Source organism: Trachinotus anak, unplaced genomic scaffold (assembly GCF_046630095.1).
Source record: "Trachinotus anak isolate AG129_WGS33_773 ecotype Australia unplaced genomic scaffold, CSIRO_AGI_Tana_v1 ptg000013l, whole genome shotgun sequence".
Taxonomy (NCBI): Eukaryota; Metazoa; Chordata; class Actinopteri; order Carangiformes; family Carangidae; genus Trachinotus; species Trachinotus anak.
Genome location: NW_027273864.1, coordinates 13,507,993 through 13,530,515, shown reverse-complemented (window position 1 = coordinate 13,530,515; position 22,523 = coordinate 13,507,993). Strand labels below are relative to the sequence as shown.

The window sequence follows — 22,523 nt, the reverse complement described above, 5'->3', positions numbered from 1 at the left end:
TATAGGCGAACTCATTGTCTTCCCCTTTTTACATTCGTACAGTGACACACTGAAGGCGACTGGGAATTCGCTGTGTTCAGAGAGCACCAACTGGCGACACAGGACCCTGTGGATTGTGTTGGTACATTCAGAGGGAATGAGCTACAGCTGTGCGTGCTGAGACTGTAGGAGCACTTCATTCCCCTCCACAGGGTATTGCGGAGGAGGAGGTGGCTGCATGTGGTGTGCCAGGGACAGCGTCTTATTTATTTATATATATCAACGACTGTAGACTGTATGGCCACAACACTAACAGTTCAACAACTACACTCACATGTTCATTGTTTACCACTACCAGGGGGTTCACAGTTGCCATATGGAAATCATTTTAAAATCTATTCAGTCAGGTTTGACTTACTGAGCAGATTGTACATTATTGCTTGCATGCCTTGTACTAACTTGATATTTCACTGGCACATCATCAAAACGCGTTTCCAGGAAGATTTAGCAACAGACAAGTGTTTGGCTAAACAGACGAGAACGACATAAACTGTTGATTTAATAACTGAGAAATTGGACCGTTCTTATGTCTTGTGCTCGTCCTGGTGAAGAACTGATGTCATTGTTGACAAGCACCATACTAATTTTTCATATTCCTCCACTGGAAAAGCATTGAAGTATTTCTTAGTAAAGATGCTGTTCTCTCCTTTCCAGCAAAACCCCAGAAGTCTGAATCACAACTCCACAGTGTAATTCATAAATACACAAAAGCCAATAAAGCAAAGACAAAAGAGCATCTTGAACTTGAGAAAAACAATCTTAGATCAAGTATGGATGCCCGTGTGCCTCTTGTTGTATGAAGTTCACTTCCACTTCAAGGAAATCGGATAGATTTTCCCACCCACACATCTGAACAGACACAAGCATTTTCCTGAGAATGTACCTAACAACTAGACTGTGCCCTAAGGTAACCTACAGCATGAGAATTACTGAGGAGTTCTTCTACAACCTTTAAAAAAAACTTTGTAACAATCAACAAGTTTCTTGTGGTAGGACTTTCCTAACTGCTGTTTCAAAAGTCCAGATTAAACTTAATGCATTATGTGATATGATCAGAAACTCTACTAAATGATTGTTTTCAACTAAAAAACTTCAAGTTTCAATCCAAGTGTAATGTTTGAACTGTTGATTTGAGTGTAAATGTAACTGCTGAAGAAAATGTGTCAACCCAAACAATCAAGAGATAATTTCTGTCACTTTCTTTAGCTTTTAAATGAAATGTCAGGTCTTTATTGTCATTGACAATAGCCTGGTTTCTATTTACTCAAAGTTTGCACAATGACTGGCATGATACATCTGTTACTCACATGTATGCAATACAGCCCTCAGGCGTTTCCTTTTATGTTCTGGTTGCAAAACTATGAGCCATCCATCCCTGTATTTTTAATACATAGTCTGTCCAATACTTATGGAAAATCATGTTACATTGTTTATATTGCGTTTAAATTTTCTAAAATTTTAATTAATTTTTAAATATTCTTCACTGTACAACAAGGTGCAACTTTGACAATTAAATGCTCTTCCATTTTCATTTTAATATAGTCACAGAGCACCCACATTGTATATGAAAATGCAAATTTGATTAATGTATTTTCATTTAATTTTTTATTCAAATTATGCATACATATGTAGAAAATCATAATGCTATTGTGGGATTCAATTTTCAAGTTTATATTATCATTTTAATATAGTCCACTATAGGCTTCTATAAAACCTAGTTTGGCTTAAATTTATGGAGACATTTCAGGCATTTCTCTGTGCAGAGGAAGTGATATACTTTTAACCTCTTAGCTTCATGAACAGCACCCACCCACCATTGTGCACATGTTTAACTCAGCAGTATCTGTAGACTGTCAGGTCTGATTCTGGCTCTGTTGGATGGGGGCAGAGCAGATGCTGTGACAGGAAGTTACTAACGTGGTCCAGATGTGAGGACAAGAGACCACCTCCGACACAGCTGGAAAACGTGGACGACTACAGGCAACGACTGCAGACATACAGAGGATACAGGGTCTCTGTGTTGAAGAAAGCTCAATCAAAAAACATTTGCTCATGTAATTTTTGCAGTAGAATATGAGACTGTGATTTGATCTCTCCCGAGCCTGTCCTCACTCACTGCAGAGGGAGGACAGGCTCATAAAAGTTATAAAAGCTATTAAACATTTTCTTCAAAACTCAATTTTAATGTCAGATACAGCATACTCAAGAGTTCGAATGGGATATTCTACATATGACATCTATCAGTTAACCCCTCCAGTAATCATCAAAGCTAACCATTCAACATTTAAACGCCCTCTAGTGTTTAAAATATGCAATGCAAGATGCAAGAAAGTAACAACAAAACCAGTGAGGCACTATTTTGACAACAGTGCTTTTTTTTATTAACTGGAGGCCTGAATTTTACTCTGAAATCCAAAGTCAAAATTGAAAATGAAGTACAAAAGCGTTTGCACACATTTAACAACTTCCAGATCAAAGATGAAAGTGTTGCATTATAATCAAAGTCCTATGTTCCAAAATTTTCTCAGACAACAAGAAAAAGAACAACTCACAAAAACAAAGACAACCCAGAACTTATTTACCAGAACTACATAAAGGTACCAATCAATTGCTTTTCAAAGAGATAACAATTAAATTGATTAATAGGATCTATGGTCTAAGGGCTACTCCTTTGGGCTGCTGGGTGTTCCATTAATAGCATTTTCATTGTCTGGACGGCAGACCCTCCAGAGAGCTGCGTCCACCTCAGAGCAAAGTGAGCGACTTTTATGTCTCCCCTGTCCGCAGTTTTTACAGTCCATTAAGGGTCATCACTAATCCTCATCTTCCTCTTCATCAATTAAGACCATCTTCCGTCTGCGCTTCACAGGAGCAGAGGTATTCTCCCCGTCTGAATCTGCATCACCGTTCATATCCATCGCTGTGGTGGAGTCATCTTCTGTAAGCAGACAACTGTGTGAGCCAAAACGCTGCAGTTCACTTATGATTAAACACCACTGCTGTCAGAGGCTCATTACTGTACCCAGACTGCTGTGGCACAGATATTCAGCCTAGCGTGATATAAGAAATAACAACTTAACCTTGTCTCACTTTGAACCTTTGTAAGTTTTAACATATTAATACATTGATGTCTAGATTAATTTCCAACAATGTGAATACCATACCATCATCCTCATCATCGTCCAACACTCTGCTTCTGCTTCTTTTGGCTGAGGTCTTGGGGCCTCTGGACCTGACGTGTGCAGAAATAGATTAAGAATTAAGGAGATTTAGAATTAAAAATAGACATTTCTCAACAGAGGTTTGGCTTAACTTATTAACAAAAACATTGGGCGATACCTCACCTCTCAGCTGTACTTTCTGTATCCTCAATGGGGGTGAAATCTGACACAGGAGCTTAAAAAGAGAACAACAAAACATCATCTTAATCTGTGACCCATCCTTCATTTAGCAGGAGATTTAATACAACAGATTTCGAATGGGATAAAATGCTGCATCTTAAATACTTTACTAACACCTAATAAAAGAACATATCCCACTGGATTTAGCCAACCTTGCAGTGGTTTCCCATCTTGCTCCCAAGGCAGCCGGACTATTTTTAAAACTGACACACCGGAGGAATCTTATATGTGTGTATGTTGAGTGTATGTGCTGCTGCTTTTTATGTTCAGTAAATGCCAAGCACGGGTGAACAGTCAAAACTATGCAATTGTAGTGGATTTCTGTTATGCTCTCAGGAAACTCTCTATATTCTCAGGAAATCTAAGCATGAACATCAACTTTTTACAAATAAAAACACTCACTTTCATATTTTCATACTTTTATATTCTTGGCTACTTGACAAACCAAAGCAGACTATGAAAGAAGCAAGTTTTATCTGCACCATGTAACTCAACACTTGCCTGTGCAAGAAAGCTGTAATTAACTGGTGTAATCTGATACAGCAAGGCAACGATCATGAAATTCCCACACATACCTGTGTGCTCGGAGGTGTGGTGTTTCCTCTCACGTGCGAGCAACAGAGCTCTCAGAGCCTGAGCTCTCTGTTCACCTGAAACCTCCTCCTCCTCCTGGGGTTCTGCAGTTGGACTCCTAGACCCGTCTTGCTCCTTGTCACCTTTAGGTTCATCCTCTCTCGGACTAAGAGCTGCAGCTGCACTCCGGAGCTGTAATGCACTAATCTTTGCTGGGATTCTCCAGAAAGACTCCTGATTAACAAACAGTCAACAATCACTCAGTATGCAATACAGCCTCAATCATATCTTAAGAGACAAAAAGTGCAGCTCAAAGGGCTGTGATTAGAATGGTATGAAATCACGGATTTGATAGTGAAATATGATGGGAAAAAAACCCGACATACCTGTTCATCTGCAGGTGCTCGCATCCCCAGTTTGCGTAACAGCCTCTGGAAGCTCTTGTTGTCCATGGCGTCTTCACTGGCCTCTGAAAGAGGGACCAATGGCACAGGCTGGGACAAATCTGTGGGAATGGAACACAACGATATCATATACTCACACATAACTGTCCCAAAAACTAAAACAAATTTCAATAAAGTAAAGAAATAAAACAGAATGTAAAGTGTTTTGCTGTGAATACTTCGACATTTGCATTTACCATCTTTTTCACGGTCATTTGCTGTTCTGTTGAGACAATTCTGTAGCCACAACAGGGGTCCAGACATGCCTGTTATAAAATAACAACATGAAACTTGTATTTCATTCCTGTTGTCTAAGAATGTTCATAAAAATAATAAATTGTCTTTCAAAAACTTGCTTTTTTAACTAATAAAAACTGTCTCTAGTATTTCCTTGAAGAAAATCCAAATATCATATTAAATATTTCACATTTCACCATCTGCCAATTCCCATTTAAATAATAATTGAGTCTAGGAAAAAGCCTTTGTCGCACCTTCCTGTTGTAGAGCTTTCACCATGGTGCCTACATCAGCTCTCCTCTCCACTGTGGAGTGCATGCTTTGGCTCCTCCTTATACCATTTTGTGATTCTTCCCTCTCATGCTCTTCATCTTCTTCCTCACTCTCTTCAGACTCATCCTCTTCATCATCTCTGTCCACAGAATCATCTGGGGAACCTTGTGTTAGTCCTGCTAGGAACTCTTCTTCAGTCTGTGGCAGAAAACATATTACCACTATTGTACAAACACCTCATCTTTCAGTATACTTTATTATAGGTAGATTATATGTAACCTTTAAAAACTTTTGTCTGTTTTATAGTCTTGTAAAATATTTAAGTGCTGTGCATCTGAAATAACTTTACCATTCCTTTTCCAGAGCTCTTTCCTTGAGCCTTACGACTTCTCTTCTTATAAAGTTCTCTTCTCTCAGACACCATGCCCATACTGAGCAACTTGTCCACCACACGTGCACGGGACCGCTTGGCTGTGAGCTTCTTCAGGATATTACCCAGCACATCTGTGAGAGTACAATTACTTCTCATCAATAAAGAGAGTCACCATACAAAAAAGTATTGCTCAGACCACTGTTGTACAGGGACTGGAACTGAGCACACAGGCACAAAAGCCACTACATTTTCTCATGCACCACAAAAACAATCTGAATATCTGGTACCTTCAGAATCCTTGTACTCCTCAAACAGCATCTGCAGCTCCTGCTCTTGCTCCTCAGTCCAAAGTACAATCTGGGTACCTTTCCTTTGAAAAAGAGACAAAAAAAAAAAAAAAATAGAATTACTGCCTCATGGTTGTATGCCACTGCCAACCAGCCAAGTGGCAGGAAACATGGTTTGGGTTAAACTGTGTCATAATTACTGTATGAATTTGTGAGTTATGGACAAAAACCTGTTTTATGAGGCTACAGTGACCTTTGACCACCAAAATGTTATCAGTTCTTGGTTGAGTCCAAATTAATAATTGTGTCAAATTTAAAGTGATTCCCTCAAGTTGTTACTGAGATATACGAGAATGGGATGGACAGACAGACGGACAACTTGAAAACACACACAAACATGGCGTGGAGGCATAAAACTTTTAGGATCTGCAGTATAGAAAACCAAGCCAACCTGCAATACAGTGCTCACTGCATTCACTCATTACTCATGTACTCCGTACGTACTTCTGTTTCTTCAGTTCCTTAGCGTTGTCCACCAGACCCATGTGCACTAGCTGTGTCACTACTTGGCGCCGAGTGCGGGTGCTGTTGCTAAGTAATGGCAGCAAAGTCTCCACTATATCTGGAACTAAGCACAACAAACAACTCAAGTACATAGTGTGCAACTACATCATATAACGTAACACAACAGACAGAAAAGATGTGCAAACAAAAAACAAAAAGAAAGTAAACCTTCAGAATTACGGTGCTCCTCATAGAGCTTGCGCAACTCCTCTTCCTCCTCTTCAGTCCATGTTGGTTTCTTACCCTCTCTGACATATTAATGACAATGAGAGACAATATATAAAATTATAAAATATATAAAAATGTTTATGACAATTTACCTATAACTTGGTAAACACGGTAAATTTAACATAACACACTAAAGAAATACAAAACAAAGAGAGATACCAACCCTTCTTTGCTGTAGCCCTCTGTCATCTCACGTACAGCCCCCACATTTTTCCAGAACAGCAGTTCCACATATGCCTTCTTGTTTTGTGCTGCCAGCGAAAAGAAACGGTTCAGCACATACTTGGCAAACGTCATTAGTTCCTGTGAAGAAGAGTATGAAAGGTTAGATCTTGTGTCTAATCTACAGTAGACTTTAAGCTTGCTTGACCAGACGAAACTTTTATTTTTTTCTCTTGGGTTATTACTGTACCCTGTAAGCAGCTGCAGCGGGGTCACTCAGGATTTTGTTGAAAAGGTTAAAGACTGACAGCTGGAAAAGCAGGGCATCCATTTTGAGGTCGACAGCCAGGCGGTGCAGCATTCGAGCAATACAATGGTTTGTGTGAGGTGTGTTTTTTGAGTATGATTTCAATAGGAGGAGGTATGGACGCACAATATTGGGGCTGGCAAACCTGTGAGGGGTAACAAAAGGAAAAGGTAACATGTCCTATTAGGAAGGTCACAAAATGTTTGAAGATGTGGAAGAGGCTACTGTCTGAGACTGGGCATACTGAAAGTTACTATCACTGTTTTCCCCACCTCTTGATGAAGTCTAGGAAGTTGAACTCTGTTTCAGCGACCTGGACAGACTCCAGCTCTTCTTCTTCTAACTCTATTCCATCATCATCCTCCTCTACCACAGGCTCAGGAGGAGAGGACCCTGAAATTAAAATGTACAGTTTGAATGCCACATACAGTATATCCTGTGGTACAAAGTAGAACCACAGCAATTAGTCAATTAATCAATTTGTGGATCAAAAGAAAGTAAATCACCAACTATTCTGACAAGTGATGAATGATTTAAGTTATTTTCAAGCAGAAAACAACTGGCAGATTAATCGATACTTAAAACAATCATTGGATGCAGCCCTAGTGAAAAGGGTCACTTGTGTAATTTTAAAAACTTACTTGGCAGGTTGGCATGCAGGATCTGCTTGAGGAGTTCCAGTTCCTCTTCAGGTTCCACATCAGCTGAACCAAACACATCTCCGTCTGGCCATACTTCCCTGAGTACGACAAGAAAAAAAAAACTCTTTAAAAATGTAATTTATGAAGATGTGTTTAGTTTCAGGGGTTGATGGGATTACAGGTGAAATTAGATAATCAATTAGATGATCGTCAGAAAATTAATCTGAATGTATTGATTGTTATAAAAGAAAAACAGAAAATATTTCCTGGTTCCAGTTTCTCAAATGTAAAGATTTCCTGCTTGGTCGGACAAGTTATTTTAATATGTCACCTTTGGCTCTTATAACTTTTGCTGACTAATTTTTACAAAGACTAAAACTAATCCAAAAAAATTATAAAAAGATTAAGTGAAAATAATGTTGAGCCTCACTCACCTGGCAGCTCGCAGCAGTCCCAGTGCTTCTGGTCCTAGTCGAGCCAACAGGGCATCCTGCACTCGCACCATAGCCTCAGTTCGCTGCTCCTCAACAGGAGTTTCAGATGTGGCATCGAATGGTACCATGCTTTCAGTTAAAGACTCTGACAACTGCACACAGATGACAGATAAGTGACATTCACTGTTGGTAAATTTGACCCTTTTCCCTCATTTTATTGATGTCGGACCAATATGCTTTGGAAAACTTAATGGATGTCCTTATTAAACAAATGTAGAAAACCTCTTTGATATGAGATACTCTTGAGTAGGAGCTAATATATCCTCTCTGCTCAACCCTCGAGGTTGATTCTCACACTGACCTGAAACCCTGAAGTCTTCAGCTCTTCCTCCACAATCTTCCAGGTCTCTGCCAGGGCTTCTGGACTAGTTTCAAGAGATGGTGTTTTTTTTGCACCTCGAGACTTTTTCCGCTTCACCTTCTTCCTCTGCAGAGTGAACAGAGCTAGATGTGAATACTTTTAAACGGGGACTATTGGCAAACATTTTCACGTGTGCTACAAATTTCATAGAGGGCTCACCTGAACCATCAAGTTTTTGCGACCTTTGCAGAAGCGTTCTAACATGCGCAAGAAGAGATGAGTTGACTCCACCAAGTCTTTGAGGTAAGAGTGAGGCTGCCTGGTTTCGTCAAACTTTCTCAGCAACGTCAGGAAAATCTCCCTGTACTCCATCAGGTAGAATATGTTACCTAGAAAGTGACAATGAATAGATGACACAAACACGTTCCTCGGATGCAGAGTTAAAATAGAGTATTGTCTTAGTAGTATGTCCATATCCTTATTTGTAGCATTATGCAATGATGAGACCAAGTGCAAAACTGTGCTCAATTTGAGTTGAATTGTTTAAAAACAATTTCACATTTTAAAACAACAACAACAAGAGCACTCTATCTGAACTAGAGCTACAAGCATCTTACTTTTAATAACGTTACAACTCTGATGGATGCTTTCGTCCTGTGAGCGGTCCATCTCGTTCACAGTTAGCAGCAGCTCCTGATATGCCTTTAGAGCCAAGTGCATCCTGGAGAGCAACAAGTGACATCAGTCTGGGGCCAACTAACAGATTTGACAGTTTTCTTACAACTTGCTTCTGAATGATTTTCTTACCTGCGGGACCAGGATGTTGCTTCTTTGCGGTCAGTAAGCATCATCTCATAGTAGTTGGTGATGTTGCGCTCAATGAAATGAAAAGCACGGATGGACATGGTCTCAGAAACCAAGTCAGCACGGAAACCATTGCCACGATTGAAGGCCATGAAAAAGCTGAGCGCCCAGAGGTAATAGCTTTCATCATGTTCCTGAGTATGCTCTCGAATCAGACTTTCCTGTAGATGACACAAGGAAAATCAAAGTCTCTTAGAACCTTAAAATCTTATAAAGCTGTTGAACAACTGTTTGCAATGTCAACAGATTTAGAAATATATTTGTCCAAGACTTTCAGGCAAACATCAATAAGACATGTGCAAACTCCATCAAGGCATTTGTATGTTAGTAGAAATTGCTGTTTGCCTTTTGCTAAATTAATTAAACTTGCTAGATTAAGTCATTCAAGTTACAGCGGCTTACCTTGACCAGGTACATGAGGCGATTGTAGCAATTCTCCAAAAAGTCGACACAAAACTCTCGCAGGAACAGTCGCACATTTAAGGCTGAACGGCGTTTGTCCTTACATTCCTTGGCCTGTCGGTTCCTCCTGGGAACACGTCTCACTGTTTTGCCTGTGTCATGAGTATAATTTTTGAACTAAAAAAAAAACAAAAAAAACACGACAAAAATGAAAAAAACAAAACAAAAAAACAACAAAAGGAAAAACATGACACTTGCTTTAAAATAAATTTTATTAACATCGCTACTCATAATATTTACATTTCCTCATATTACAGATTACTGGGGTGGCACCACTCACATTATGAAGATTTCTGTGATAGATCACATCTTTGTCTCCAACTGACTTAAGACCTTGAACTACATAGGACCCTCCAAAGCGAGAGTGCCTGAAAGAAAAACATCAACAAACAAAATGTGAAACAGATACAATATACACGTATATTTTTTTTTCAGTCTCCTGGTATTTGTCTCACTCAAGTACTTCTAACAAGCTTTATAAAGACCAAGGAATATTTCAGCTCCCTTTCTGTAAAATAAGGATTACAAACAAAAGACTTATGTCAATAACTTGGAGGAGTTATGTGTTGTATTTAATGCTAAGAGAAAAAACTAATCAAATACATATTGCCCCTGGAGTGAAGAATGAAGACTGGAGGTTCAGTTGTAATGCACATTCCTGTGCAAGTAAATGCACAGATTGTTACTGATCAAGGGTGTCACTCAGGCTTGAGTGCAGTAAGAGCTTCCCTTCCCATTGATTGGGTTGTGCAAGCAAACCTCTTACCCCTAGACAGCAGTATAACTGAGCATTTAAAGCTGTGCCATCTTGTAAACTTGACACTAAAGAACATCAGCTTGTATGTCACCTGGTTCCTCTCTGTAATGTGCGAGAGCGTTTCTCTGCCTGCTCTTTCTGCCTCAGTGCCTCCAGCTCCTGAGCGTCCCTCTGCTTCTCTTCAGCTGAACGAGCCTGACCAGCACTCACCAAAGCTTCTGGTGTCTGAAGGGGAAAGAAAAAGAGCTCAAAACACAGAAAACAGCCGGCAATATCTGTGTGTGCCTCCAATACATTATTCAGTCTAACCTGATCTCTGAACATGAGGGAGATTATTTCCAACACATGCATACTCCACTGCTGCTCACTCTGGGCTGATGCCAGGAACTTGACCAGGTCATCAAAACCGCTCATGTGAATGGCCCACAGCAGCCTGTCATGGATGCTGGCATCATCATCCACTTTCTACAGTCGGGGGAGAGACAGAGATTGGAATTACAGCTGACTGAGATGAAAGATAAACAAAAGAGTTTGTCTTTATGACAATAAAGATTACACTGGTATCCATGTTAAAGTCAGACCTTCTCTTCACAGGGGTCTGCAGGTACATGAAGTACATTCCTGACCAGCAGCAGGATCCTCTCTATCAGCAGGTTATCTTCCTCCTGTCTCTGCTCCCAGTCCTGAAAGAGGTGAAGGTGAGTAGGGAGAGACATGCAGGAACACATGAATAAACAGAACCATTTTACTGACATCATCTAGCATCACCCAGGTAGGGTGAAGGCAAAGATGTTTATCAGTAAAACACTCACCAGTTGCAGAAGGTTGTACAATATCTCACTTAAAATGCCAAACACCCTTTCACTGGCAAATGCCTGCAAATAAAAGGAGACATGAGACACAAAAAAAACATTTCATGCTAAGTACTTACAATCAAACTCCTCAATGTTCACTGTACCAATATAAGTATACGGTAAAATAGTTAAAAAATTGTGGTTTTACAATTAAAGGAGACAATACCTCTTTATAGGCTTGTAAATGAGATGTCACTTGCATGAAGTGATGTCTAAACGCTGGGTCATCAGGGACCTTACCAAAGCAAAGCATGGCAGGCTGAGTGAGGTTGACCATGAGCCTGAGAAAAACCAGATAAGAGTCATATGAGCCACATTTTTTTTCTTATTTACCAACTTCTACAGCTTTCACACAGAGCTGAAAAAATATTACATTTCTATGTAGATTTAATGACAATATGCTTACTAAAACAATACTTTGTACCACTGTAACAACAACGTATTGCACAACTGACACTGGTGTATAAACAATAGAGCCAATACGACTGTGTTATGAGGGTATTTACCTGATGCAGGCATCAAACAAGGCTTTATCTTGTCCATGTTGAATGATAATAGGTAAAAGGTCATTCTGTACAATCTGGCCTGCACCCAGCTGCTGGCGGACATCACGGGTGTCATCTTCATGACGTAAGTACCTGATCAAGTCTTTCACACTCTCTATAATGAAGAGACATAACATAGTTAAAAGATGCAAATGCAAAAATAACTAACTTGTGCAAAACATAACTTATTCATCATAACTAAATATTTTTACCACTTCAAAACCACTCACCCAAACAATCTATTTCCTTGTGGTAGGTGTCTCCCTCTAGGTAGCCAAGAGCACTGCAAGTTGCCAGAAGTTCACAGTTCATCCTGAGTAAGTCCATACACCATCAACCAGCATAAAGATGAAGGTTCAGTCTACTCCGCCACACAGTAGGATAAAGAAAGAGAGAAATGGTGGAAGGGACATATACACACATTTAAGGCACTACATTACTTGTCAGTCAAAGATGAACAAGCAATTCCACCTAAAGGTCAAGAGGGCATCACTAAAAGCTGTCTACACTGTAAACTTCAGTTTTCTGTGTGTTATTAAAGGACGACCCACTGAATATTTCTAATGGGAGTTAACCTACATTGTCAACAATATATGTAAACTTACGAGCATTCATTTAGACATTTAAGTCTTAACTGAAGACCCAATGGGAGCTTGGGGACTACCTTAATGTTACCTGTGAATAGTGGGGCAAACTAAACACATACACTCAAGTACTGTACAGTACTTAGGTAAATGTACTTTACTTCAATATTCTCATTTTATACAACTTTATACTTCTGTTCCACCACATTTCAAAGTCAAATTTTGTTCCCTTTACTCCTCAAATTACTCTGCAGATTCAAATTAATAAATCTAAATATAATCAACCAACGAGTAATAATGTATGATAGGACTTTACTGATTTCAGAAGACCATAAATTACTTACAATTATCTTATCCATTACCAGCTACAACGTTAGTGATGTACACATAACGGCATCAATAATGTCCAATAATATAACATACGCTTTCAATGTTATAGTAGTTTATGTTAGCAACAGCATCTGCTCCTCTCCTTGCTAATGTTATGTAGCCATTAGTTAACGTTAGCTTCTGTTTCCAGCAGCCTGGCCGCACTATGACTTCAGCTTCGGAGCTTTTAGAAAAAACAAAACAACACATACTAAGTTACCAGATAGTTTAAATGTCGTAACTGCCGTGTATAAAGTTTAGTCCTTTTCCATCAGCGCTACGAGGATTTCAGTCTGCTGACAACTCGGACAAGTATCGCGCCAATAAAGCGGAAGTAGAATGTCGTCACTACGTAGAAACTTATTCCCTCAGCTTTGTATTTCAGGCAGCACCTTGCCGAGCGGTGAAGAAGAAACTAGAAAAGTAGAAGAAAATCTAGCGATGACATTATGATTAGGTTAGATTACCAGGGTTGACAGAGGCCATATTTGACGTCTGGGTATACCACACCCAGCGAAATTAATAGAACTGACCTGCAGTTTGAGCTGAGGTGTCGCCTGACAGTTTAAACTCAGGGCATTAGGGAAAAGGTAAAAGAAGGGGGGAAAAAGTCCCACTGCTGTAATTGTTAAGTGTCGCTTCGTTTGACTGTAATTATTTCCTAACCTTGACATTTTGATTGTGAGACATTATACGTTTTTCTAATTAGGTTTAAATTTTGAATCAGTGTAGAGCATGTGCCACCTGAAGCAGAAGTCATTCCCCTGACAGGCAACAGGTGGTGCATCAACAGGGAAAGCAGGGAACTTTTGAGGTGAATAACTTTCAGGCAGTCTGAAGGTACTGTGTGTTTTTGTGAGGAGCTGTCTAAACCTTTTGGACTATTAACACCACTTTACTACTGTCCAACTTTAAAAACAGTTTTGAACCATCGCAAAACTGTCATACTTACATACAGGCAAGTGGTTGTGACTGACGCTTCATGACTTAAATGCCTGATTAAAATTATTCAGTGGCAAACACCCTTGCCATGGTGGTCGTGGGTTTAAGAAGAGTAGAAATTTTAACCCTTGTGTTGGCCTTTATAATGATGAATGGAAAGGGTGTTTCTCACACAGGTCTGAATACAATAATATAATAATAACAATTGTCCTCTTCACCCTGTAGACCAACATGAGGTGCTCTGTTTTGTATTCGGCCCCTGCCCTTGAAGGTGTCTGTGCATGCCACTGAGACTGACTTTGTACTAAAATCTTCTGACAAGCACAGGGGGCTCTCTTGGACATATAAACGTGTAGGTTATGATCCTGGCTTGTGTGGAGCAAAAACACTGGACTTGGAAAAGAGGAAAAAATAGCTCACTATTTAACACAACAGCAGCTGTTGTCAATTCATATGTACTCATGTGGACAGAAAACACAGATTAGCTCCAATTAACTTTATTTGCACTTACATATTCATTCTTCAGTCGTGCCAGATACACACAGCATTGCGAAGCACATTCAGCAAAAGTCTTTTCAGTTGGTGACTGTCACATTTTCACTGTCAACATTTCCTGTGTGCTACATGTCTATTAATGATCCATGTCTTCGGTGACTTGGTGGTTTACACAATAAGAGGATAGCAAAGCTTCTAAAACAAATGCAAACATATTAATTTATTGTCAGTCTGTATTTTAAGGTGTGTTGACCAAAGGGCAGTGTCTGAAAGTTTGTTAGTAAGTCATATCTACGACACAAACTTCTAAAATCCTGCATTTAAACTAGCTATTAGAGCCGGTAGTTTAATACTCTGCTACAAATGTGTGGTCGTCTAAGGATTCCACGGGATTGCACTGTAAATCAAGGCCTCAGGTGGTACGTTAATACATGGTTTTGCCTAGCCCTACAGATGACACATGTTAAGCAAAAGTTGAGTGGCTTAAATAGCACCAAAGTGATACCGTCTAAAGGGTTTTATTCAACATTGCAACTATACTGAGAGACTCTTTGCTAGACAGATAAACACATAACTAGTGGGAATGAGGACTATATATTGTATTGGTTTGTCTTTTTTTTCTATTTTTTTCTATTTTTTCATGTTTTTTTCTACCATGGCACCGGCCTTTACATTTTTTAATCAGTTTTCATCTATTCATCCTTGTCGTCCTTGTCAGTTCTATCAGTGCGGCCTGAATCTCTCTCCGTCTCCCTCCTGGATTCCTTCACCACCTAATGGAGCAGAAACAGTCAGATAAGCTCAAATTCATTTTCACTTTTGTAAGTAACTTTAGCTCTTAGGTTCCTCACAATTTCCATAATGCAAATAATATCAAACTAGTTATTTTTGCATTATGTCTTGTTATTTTTGTATAGATCATTGTACCTCTCCATCTCTAGTCTCAACTGTCTTTATCACCACAGTCCTCTTGCTCACGCTGTCTGGAGTTTGCTCATAGTCTATGAAAAGTCAGATTAAAGCGCTGCTGAGATTTTTACATTCAAATGCATTTTTTAAGATTCACTTCAAAATTTGAATCATCACTTATCAATCACATCAACAGTTGTTACTGGACATTGATTTGATGTGTGATTGAAAAGCAAAATGGAGCGGTGAGACTATTATCATCTTATATTTGATCTGAAAAAAAACAACAACAACAAAACTCTATCTTACCTCGCTCTCCAAGGTGATTGCTCATGCCAATATTTAAGATGGGGACAGTAATCCTAAAAAAGGAATATGTAATTTTTCATGTTATTTACTGACCTGTTATGAAAAAGGAATTTGCTCTATTGCTCTGAGGTTCTTAACTGACATATATAGATTAAAATCTGACCACAGAATAAACATAACACAAGTTTTTCAAGCACTGGTATTCCTACTTGATTGATCCTAAGATGTTTTAATTTCTTGTAAATTCCTTGCAGTCTTTTTGCATGCACTCTACAGAGATACCCACATCTACATATGTGAGCAATTTAGGCTCCAATCCACCCGTCATGCATGTTTTGTTTTTAATTTGACACAAAACTGAATCACTTAGAGGAAACTAACTTGAACTCCGCACAGAGAGGCCTGAGGAATAAATTCTAACTTGATAATTCAAAATTTCTAGGAAAACTCTGGACACACAGTGTTCTGCCTCACCTGCTCTCCTCCCCCTCCAGCAGTTTACGGTAAGTGGCAATCTCAATGTCCAGAGCCATTTTCACATTGAGGAGGTCCTGGTATTCCCGAAGGTGGCGAGCCATCTCCTCCTTCAGATGGCGGATCTCGTCCTCCAGTCTGCCTACATTGTCCTGGTAGTTGCCGATCTCGTTGCCAAACTGGTCCTCCATTTCACGCATCTGCCTCAGCAGAGCTTCATTCTGAAAAACACAATATCACATACAGCGCAATAGCAGATGTAAGTATTCTTATAGGGAATACTGCATAATAGATAAATATAGAAAAACAACAAGTGGTACTTGGCCTCACAGTGTTCTTCAGTGCATCAATTTCACAGTTGAGAGACTGAATCTGCCTTCTGGACTCATTGGCCTCCTGCTTGGCCTGCCTCAGAGCATCAGTGTTGCGCTTTGCAGACTCAGTCAAATCAGCAAACTGTAGGAACAAAAGATGAAGCACACAGGAATGAACATGTGTTTGTATGTTCCTGTCTTAATAGCTGTCTGTTTGACTGTCTGCTCACCTTGGACTTGTACCAGTCCTCAGATTCCTGCATGTTCTTTAAGGCAATGTTCTCATATTGAGCCCTGATTTCCCTCAGAGCACCAGTTAAATCAGGTCTGGAGGTGCTGTCCACCTCCATCTTCAGCTGCTGGGTCTGGACACTCACTTGTACGTCCTGGATTTCCTGATAATAAAGAAATGGATGCAAATGGACAAAAAGCGTCAAAATACCATCATAAGCTCAAAACAGTCAAAGCAAAAACTTGGCAACAATTTACAAAAATGAACCATTCATCCATGCTTGATTATAAACATTTATTTAGGTGTAAGGAGGCAGTTTAGCCCTCTGCATTTCCCCACCAATCATGATCTCCTACAAGATGATGACACTCACATAATCTTTTCCTCGCTCTCAAGCTCTTTTACTGCTTGGCTTACACATATTACTGTTGGTTCTCACAGACAAGCTCCCTGTACAGATCTCTTCAACTTCAGACTAAAACTACCATTTTCAAAACATATCTTAGCTAACATCTTTTTTGGTGTTTACACTCCAAATACAACATGTTGCTCAGCTGCCCCAAGTGCAAGTGGTATCCAAGTAATTATTTTTAACTTAAAAAAGAAAAAAAGCATGAACTCATGGTTAAATAGAATTAATGCTGATCAAGAATAGCCCTATTTCAGAAAGATTGAAAAATTATATTGAAGTGGACCAGCTTTTAACACTATATGAAAAAGCTTTTGGGAGGGAACACAAAACTCATTTTCCTGAGATAATAAGATAAGTTAACCTGTTGTCACAAGAAAACAATCTTTGTTGTCTCAAGATAATGAAATAATTAACTCACGATCTTGAGATAACAACATTAAAAAGTAAAAAGTATGGCCGTTCTTGGCTTCCATACTTACTATCTGCAATAAGTGTTACTTTTTGCAAAATTACTTTATTCTACAGTACAGAAAAAGAAGAAAAAATACTCTGCAGCATCTCTCACACTATTGAGCAGCTACTGGGCAGTCAGTCACTTGGGATAAATACACAAATGAAAGTTGAATTTTATCACTGTGGTTCTCTAGATAATATATAGTGATAGGTGACTCCTGAAAGAAATTACTTTTCCATTCATACAATAACAGTGAACTGCGGAGGAGGTAGCATCCCTTACTTCATCATGGAGCTTCTTAAGGAATTCAATCTCATCCATCAGCGACTCGATCTTCCTTTCCAGCTCCAGACGGGACAACGTGGCATCATCCACATCCTAGTTTGGACAAACATAAATAATTTAATATTGCAAAAAATGCAGTGTTATCCATTTCTTAAACACCAGCCTTAGTTCTCTTTATACTTTGACCACTGACATTACTTTTCATTACGCTGAAATGATTGTGAAAGTATGTTATAGAAAAATTCACTGACAGATTATTGTGAGTACCAGCCTCCAAAAAAGAAAAAAAAGGTTTTGTCCTGTGCAATTGAATGGATCAATGACATTTCAAAAAAATCTGCTCTGTCATATTACATCATTAAAGCATTGAAGATAGAACGAAGCTGTTGCTTTTGACCTGTTACCTGAGCCTGAGGACACTGTAATCAATATGGTAATCACAGTCCAGTGAGCAGAGTGTTTACCTTGCGGAAGGCAACCAGGTTATTCTCAGCATCTGCCCTCTTCTGGCTTTCTTCATCCAACCTTGAGGACAAAGAGTGAGACAAAATATTTCAAACAGTGAGCAGATTCCTTCGGGCCCCAGGAATTCCCTTTATATCAAAGGAAAGAGAGAAGAACATGTTGATTTTTTACCAATAACACCCATTTTGTCTAAGGTTGCACCAGGGCATCAGCTGGCAAAAAGCTTTCTGGATCAATTTGTTAATTCACTCTCCTGTAAAAAGGGTTTGGGGAATGTGCCCAGTGGGATCAGCAGCTGCTCCTTTCAACTAATGTGGTTTCCCCACAGTTCAATAAGGTCATCCACACACACTCAATAAGGTTATGTACACAAGCTTCCCCTCTTTTTTTAAGATTTTAAATGGCTGTTTTAATGGTGTCTAATATTCAGTAAAGGAACAAAAACTGTTGAGTACAGACAATGGGATTGACATTTACTAGGCACTTATATGAAGTTTTCAGTATGTGGGATGTGCTCTAGCAAACAGGGACACTTATGAACTCACTTATGAAGCCTCATTTTGCTGCAAAATCAGTGAAGAAATTAAAATGAAAAATGATATTTCATTCCATTCTTACAATTCATGAGTCACTGGGATGACTCATCGCAAATTATATCACAATGTACAATCGTGAGTTTGCTCATTCTAACTATTGTTCTGCTAACTTTGTTTTGACTGATGGGCTGTCGGTGTGGTCAGAGTCTGGATGTGCAGCTGAACCCGGCTCCATTTGTCCTGCGAGACAGAAGTCATGTCCCGACTGGACATAAAGTAGATTAGGGGGGAAAGCATCACATAGTGGGGCCGGCTCCCTCATCTTTAATTCATGCTGTGTTACATGGGGCCCTTTTGTCCTAATGGGGTCTCTGGCACCATCCCATCAGCACAGAGGCACATTCAAAAACACACCTAATGGAGTCATCGAGTCACATTGATTTTTCCTGACGCTGTTCTCACCACGCCTGATATCCAACCTTTCTTCCTCTGGTCCCATTTCCTCTTTCACTCCCCACCCCACTCCTCTGGCCCCACCCTATGTCTGGTCTATCCATCCTCCTCCTTTCCCATCTCATCTCCCTTTTCGCAGACATAATTTTGCACATTTCTAAATCTACACATTTGTGTTCCTTAGGGAAATCATTCATCACCTTCCTCGTCTAATTTAGAAGCAAGTAGTGTGTTATACCTTTCTATTGGTCACTTTCCTGTCATGTACAACATGTTATGCTCAACACCTTGTTTTATGTTAAATATGGCTTATAGAAAAATATTCAATAAATACGTGCACTCATACATAGAAACAGTCTGATACACCTCATGCAGTGCAGTGCCCTGTATCACGCTGCTGCTCTGTGGCGTCCAGACTGCTGATGTGCCACGCCCTATACCACCATCATTACTTGATTTAAGTGGGAGATCCCTTGGGACCCTTTACCTGTTCTGTGCTTAAAGTGGACCATGTATATTACAACCGTGTCATTGAAGGATGTGGTGGTAGTGTTGGTGGTGAGCTCAGTGCACCCATTCCTTTGGCTCAATGTATTGTCTGGCAAACCCGCAACAGAACAATATGGAATCAACAGGAGAGAAAAATGGAGATGATGTGATGGTGTTGGAAAGATTGCAGGTAGTTGCATTGTGATAGGTCTGTAATCTTCTTGAGACAAGATCAAAAAACTCGTCAAATTATTCTTCTGTATTCTTTGCCCTATCCTTCAGCCAAAATACCTTAGGTTACCACCCATCCACAAACCATCTCTTTGTCTATTTGTCTGTTTGTCTTTATCTTGCCTATCCCAATCCAAATTCCAGTCATATAATTGATGTGTCTGTCTCAGTCCAAGCTTCAATCATGTAACTGATCTTCATGTCTTAAAGCTATTCTTTTATTTTTCTTATTTCATTATGCTGTTACCAACCTCTGCTTGAGCAGGGCCAGGTCCTCAGCCAGGTTGTCCCTCTCCAGCAGGTACTGGTCCCTCTCCTTGCCGATGCCATCCATCTGGCGCCGCAGCTCCCTCAGCTCCTCCTGAAAGATCTCAGAGGCACGGTTGGGCTGGCCATGCTGCTGCTGGCCCTTGAACTGGTTGAGCTCCTGCTGCAGTGCACCGTTCTGCTGCTCCAGGTACCGCACCTTCTCGATGAAGCTGGCAAAGCGGTCGTTGAGCTCCTGCAGCTCGGCCTTCTCGTTGCTGCGGGTGGTCAGGAACTCCTGGTTGATGGCCTCAGCCAGAGTGAAGTCCACCTTGTCATAGGTGAGGCGAGATGGCTGAACACTGGGGCGGGAACGCTGTTGGTGGTAGGCGGTAGCGCGGGATGACACCACAGGTGACATTGAACGCATATACCGTCCCCCAGAAACGGGCATACGGGAGGACACAGGGGAGTAGGAGGACATGGGGATGGGGTGTGGGCTTCCAAAAGTGCGCCTGTAGGAAGTGGAGGTATGCATTGAAGAGTGGCTCATGGTCAGTCTTGTTCTGTTCTCTGTCGCTGTGGAAAGATGGAGAGCTGGAGAGCTTGGTGATGCTCGTGAAGCAACAGGACATCCGACTGAAGGCTGCTGGGGGGTTTTATGCACTCATGCTGGCTATCCCATCATCCTTGCGCCTCCCCCTCTCTCATTTCTCCTCACCCCACCCACATGAAACCTTCCTTTCTCAGTTGCTCATCAGCATACAAGCTTTGGCCACTCCCTACCCTTCAGAGATAGACTCTGCCTCTCTGTGTGCTCTCACCAGCGCTCTGTCTTACTCTCCATCTCGACAGTTCCACCCTTTTAACCAGAGCACTTGGCAGGAGGCCAGACTGGCTTCCACATTACTGCTTTGATAACTAAAGATGTCTCCTCATGCCCACCCCTACTCGCCTCTCTGATTTATGCCCTCGCTGACACTTTGCACCGGTGCTTGCTCAGTCAGTCAGTTTTGATTGTAGTTTCTCCAATATGATTCCTGTATATTATTTTACTCTTGCTTGCACCTTTGATGATCTTAACTTCACTATCAAATATGTGTGCCAAGGATTCTGTTACTTGATTCCAATAAGAAAATGTGAAATTGTAGCCTAAATTGAATCACATGGATACATTGATTTGATTCTTTTTTCCCCTTCCATTTGTCTCCCTCCCTCGCTCCTATCTGTCTCTCTCTCCTTTTACAGTAATGGAATACTTTATTGATATTCTGGGCGTCTGGGGCAGAGCCATGACTCTGCAGTTATTCTATCCTTTTCAAATGCACCAGATCCAGTAATCCCTGTTAGAATACAAGTTGTCAAATAACTCTAGATATTTCCCATGACCAGCTGGGTTTTTGGTGCAGGTAATTTACCAGCAAAGTTATGTAGACTGTGACTCAGAGCTTAAAGATGGGAGAGGTAACAGAATAGTGACTGTTGCTACGGCAACTCCATGAACTCAATGACTTGCCACCCAGTGCCGGTGTGAGGGAAGCCACATTCGTTGTATTGTTTTGAGTTTGATGTGACCTTGCAAGCAAAGCTGTTGCAGCATGTGACCGACCTATTAGTGTAGTTCAGACTTGATGTTGATGCTTTTTAACACTCACAGTACCAAACTTTATAGGACCAAAGCTCAGAAAATTTATTTTTAAGGTGGTGCCATAATTTCTATCCCATCTCTCCCGTTTTTTTCCAGACATCAGTCAAAATTGCTCCAGCCAGGGACAAACAAGACTCTGCTTTAAAACTTTCAACAGTGAATTACTGAATGTCTCTTTAGAGGGAGGGCAGCGTTATTTCTTTTGTAACTTTTAATAACACAATTCAAGGAGCTTTGCAAAAGACATAAAAAGGCATTAAGGCAAGATATATAAGAAAACAAAGCAATACAAGAAGACATATAAAAAAGAATTTAAAAATACCAACAATAGAAGATACAACAATAGAAAAAAAAGAAGTGACATGAGTGGGAAGTGTAGTTGCAAGGATGAAAAACAAAGATGCACAAGGACTAGCAAGTTAGGGTTAAGACCCTGTTTCAAGGTTCAGGTTAGACTTGTGTTTAGGTCAGGGCTAGGGTTAGGGTTGGGGTTAGGCATTTAGCTGTGATTTTAAGGTTAGGGGCTAGGAAATGCAATATGTCAGTGAAGATCCTCACTAGTATAGAAAGACAATAGTGTGTGTGTGTGCGTGTGTGTGCATAAGTGCATGTGTGCATGTGTGCACATGTGTGTGAGGTCTATAGTGATTTTAATTAGGGTCTGGAGACAGACTACCAATCCACTATAAAGTTGATGTAATTCTGAGCATGCTCTGTGTCGACTGGGTGTGGCACCATCTTCCCTTTGTGTCCCCAGTGATGCTGGGTACCATTAATCCTGTCCATTTATGCTCTCCGATATATAATGCAACACACAAATCAAATGTAACATATTGTATATTTTTTTTCTCTCTTTTAAACACATGCACAC

At 40.2% G+C, this 22,523-nt stretch overlaps 2 protein-coding genes across 5 annotated transcripts; both read right to left on the bottom strand.

The window, feature by feature from the left end:
* Positions 1 to 2,212: 2,212 nt before the first annotated feature.
* On the bottom strand, positions 2,213 to 13,112 carry timeless (timeless circadian clock). 3 transcript variants are annotated; one of them, XM_071494748.1, is made up of 30 exons: positions 12,979 to 13,112; positions 12,036 to 12,166; positions 11,767 to 11,920; positions 11,427 to 11,541; positions 11,219 to 11,281; positions 10,988 to 11,089; positions 10,716 to 10,871; positions 10,498 to 10,631; positions 9,930 to 10,017; positions 9,590 to 9,766; positions 9,131 to 9,348; positions 8,941 to 9,044; positions 8,543 to 8,712; positions 8,324 to 8,449; positions 7,963 to 8,114; positions 7,529 to 7,626; positions 7,160 to 7,280; positions 6,831 to 7,032; positions 6,582 to 6,721; positions 6,359 to 6,438; positions 6,131 to 6,254; positions 5,627 to 5,709; positions 5,316 to 5,470; positions 4,948 to 5,164; positions 4,654 to 4,722; positions 4,400 to 4,518; positions 4,016 to 4,247; positions 3,384 to 3,435; positions 3,204 to 3,271; positions 2,213 to 2,977 (listed from the first exon to the last, which is right to left on the bottom strand). In XM_071494748.1, exons 2-30 carry the CDS (start codon positions 12,130 to 12,132, stop codon positions 2,853 to 2,855), a joined length of 3,741 nt encoding a protein of 1,246 aa, XP_071350849.1. In that variant the 5' UTR covers positions 12,133 to 12,166; positions 12,979 to 13,112; the 3' UTR covers positions 2,213 to 2,852. The 3 variants fall into 3 exon arrangements, with proteins under 3 accessions (XP_071350849.1, XP_071350851.1, XP_071350850.1); XM_071494750.1 differs by having other exon boundaries at positions 12,971 to 13,086; XM_071494749.1 differs by lacking the exon at positions 12,979 to 13,112 and adding an exon at positions 12,734 to 12,959.
* A 1,069-nt stretch (positions 13,113 to 14,181) lies between these two features.
* prph (peripherin) lies at positions 14,182 to 20,659 on the bottom strand. 2 transcript variants are annotated; one of them, XM_071494751.1, is made up of 9 exons: positions 20,010 to 20,650; positions 18,049 to 18,109; positions 17,582 to 17,677; positions 16,432 to 16,596; positions 16,218 to 16,343; positions 15,888 to 16,108; positions 15,414 to 15,466; positions 15,123 to 15,196; positions 14,182 to 14,968 (listed from the first exon to the last, which is right to left on the bottom strand). In XM_071494751.1, the coding sequence occupies exons 1-9, from the start codon at positions 20,555 to 20,557 to the stop codon at positions 14,888 to 14,890; spliced, it is 1,425 nt and encodes a 474-aa protein (XP_071350852.1). In that variant the 5' UTR covers positions 20,558 to 20,650; the 3' UTR covers positions 14,182 to 14,887. The 2 variants fall into 2 exon arrangements, with proteins under 2 accessions (XP_071350852.1, XP_071350853.1); XM_071494752.1 differs by lacking the exon at positions 15,123 to 15,196 and having other exon boundaries at positions 20,010 to 20,659.
* Positions 20,660 to 22,523: the final 1,864 nt, after the last annotated feature.